Raw genomic sequence first — 2,538 nt, forward strand, 5'->3', positions numbered from 1 at the left:
GGGGATATAAAAAAAGTCTAATCAACAAAAACTTTCGCGACTCCCATGCAGTATCTCCGCGGACCCCCTAGGGGTCGCGGACCCCCTGTTGAAGACCCCTGCTTTAAAGGACTACGCCACAGTTTGTTGAAATAGGGCTTATTCCTCAGTGCATGCATTGTTTCAGTCTGGTGCAACAACGCTAGTTAGCTTAGCGTAGTGAATGGAAACCTATGTTGCCGGTTAGCATGTTATGATTAAAAGTGAGGCATCAACAGAACAACAACAACCGAATTACTTCTTGTGGCCTGTGTATTCACAAATAGAACAAATAGCAATGCAGATTTCCTAGGCAGATATTGACTTATGACAGATGTGGGACTATATTGGGTGGAAGCACAGCCAAAGCACTGCTACATGGGCGCAGGGATCACGCAGCAACTTAAACTCCCCAACTTTCGTCAACATACCCAGTGGGAATAGCCGGCTATATTTGAACTTTACTCACACAGAGTTGCTGCGTGATATCTCGGCGCCATCTAGCATGTATGTGCTCCCACTCATTAAATTTGTCGGGATGTAAATCTTTCCTGCTGTTTGGACAATCCTGGCCAGCTTGTTTTTGTCTGTTAGTGTAAAATGTCCAAATAAGACAGAGATGTTAGACTAAGGTGACCAGATTTCTCAGACAAAATCCGGGTATATTTTCAGCTCAGAAGCGTATATTTACCTCCAAAACACGTCATGTTTTTTTATTTTTGTAAAACTTAAAACGGGGACACTGGACCTAGACCTGTTCCCATTAGGGGCTGAGCCCCCCTAAAGGTCTGATCCTAGAATAGCCCCAGCTGCTACCTCATACTCCACCACACCTCAGAGGGGAATGTTAATGTTTACTGAACTGCATTCATCCGACAGCTTTTGCTTTATTGCTTCAGGCTTGTTTCTGCAACAGCTCAGTGAGTATCGGCTAGAATAAAAACTATTGAGGAAATATTTTCCTTTGACCTTGACCCTGCAGTGTCTCTGCAGTCGGCAGCAGAGAAACAAGCTACAATGGAAGTTAATGGGAGAGTTGTCCAGCTTGTGTTTACGTTCATAAAAGTGCTCGTTCTGCTGCTGACAGACTCAGATTAATATTCTAAGTGTCTGACAACATTATGGAAAGGATTTCTAAGGAGGTCGACCTTCCTGTTAAAGATTAAGCTCCTTTTTTTAGAACATAAAAGTCCGAAAATGCGTTCGCTAAACCCACCAGACTCCATTTAAATAATCTGTGATTTCAGCATCGTAAAATACGGCTTTCTGAAACATCACTTTCGGGTCTGTCAGTCACAGTGAAAACCGGGGACTGTCCCCGGAAACCTGAGGGAGAGCGGAGTCCACGAGCAAAGTAGACCTAATCCTTAACTCCAGTTTCGAGGTCCAGTATTAGTTTTGGCAGTTTTTTCAAATGCACGGGCAAAATCAAGCTCTGTAATCCCTAGACGTAACGCTAGTAATCACGTGTCCCACAGGTCTGTGGTTGTGACACAAGGTCAGAGATTTTAGGGTACATAGACATGGAGGGTAATAATTAATTTGATACCAGGCATCATCTCCGAGGGCTAAAGGTTGATGGGTCTATTTTCTTAACCCTCATGTTGTCCTCGGGTCAATTTGACCTGTTTTCCTATATCAATGTTCTTTTTAATTCCCCAAAATAACATGATTAATTCCACACAATGCTGTTTGGAAAGTACAAATCTCTACTTTCATTAATTTTGGGGCGGCTTATTCAATTTTATAGTATTTGAAAAAAACATTGAAGTGTTTTTAAAATAGTGTTGAGTAAAAGTTGACATATTCCAGTCTGTGATTATCATCAACATCCATTCCTTTAATTTTAGTCTAAAAAATTCCTAATTTCTGCTTTTCTAACTCAAACATAAGGTATAATTTCATATAAATGAGGTTTATTGACCATAAATTGCAAAAATAACTGTAAAACTAAAGTTAATAAGTTAGTGTTACGTAGTGTAGAAAACGTCAAGTGGCAAACATTGAAAAAAAAGCGCCAAAAGTGATAAAAAAGGGACAAAAACATAAGAAAAAGCTTTAAACAATTGTTAAAAAGCCTTAACAAAAAATGCACGGACAATTTTGATGAGAAGACAACACAAGGGTCCAACAGCGTGCTACCTGTTGACCGCCTGGGGCAGGATCAGCTCGTCCATATCGTGCAGGGCCACGTATCTGGACCGGTACATGTATCGGTAAACGCAGTCGGTGAGAGCAGGGATCTGGCCGAGGTAGTGGAGGTCACCTGGACCGTGTTGGGGCAGCCAGCCCCGAGACACATTCACAAATCTGGAGATGGACCAGGGAATCACTTCTACCAAACCTGGGGAGGACACAGTGGAAGAGACGTGTCAGCAGCTGAGAGGTTTTATTTATACTTCATTAGTCCCACAAGGGGAAACTACACTTTACACTCTGTTGTTATTACACACAGGCCTGAATTACACACACATGCTCAGGACCTACACATGCACTAATGGAGAGATGGGGGGGGGGGGG

The 2,538-nt window shown here is 42.4% G+C and overlaps 1 protein-coding gene across 1 annotated transcript in view; it reads right to left on the reverse strand.

Annotated features, from left to right (window-relative positions):
- si:zfos-464b6.2 overlaps positions 1–2,538 on the reverse strand; it is an 8,226-nt gene that overhangs the window by 1,821 nt on the left and 3,867 nt on the right. Inside the window, exon 5 of the mRNA XM_034868025.1 lies at positions 2,161–2,362. Within this exon, the coding sequence (XP_034723916.1) occupies positions 2,161–2,362 (202 nt within the window). The remainder of the gene's footprint in view (positions 1–2,160; positions 2,363–2,538) is intronic.

The sequence above is a fragment of the Etheostoma cragini genome, chromosome 3 (genome assembly GCF_013103735.1).
Source record: "Etheostoma cragini isolate CJK2018 chromosome 3, CSU_Ecrag_1.0, whole genome shotgun sequence".
NCBI lineage: Eukaryota > Metazoa > Chordata > Actinopteri > Perciformes > Percidae > Etheostoma > Etheostoma cragini.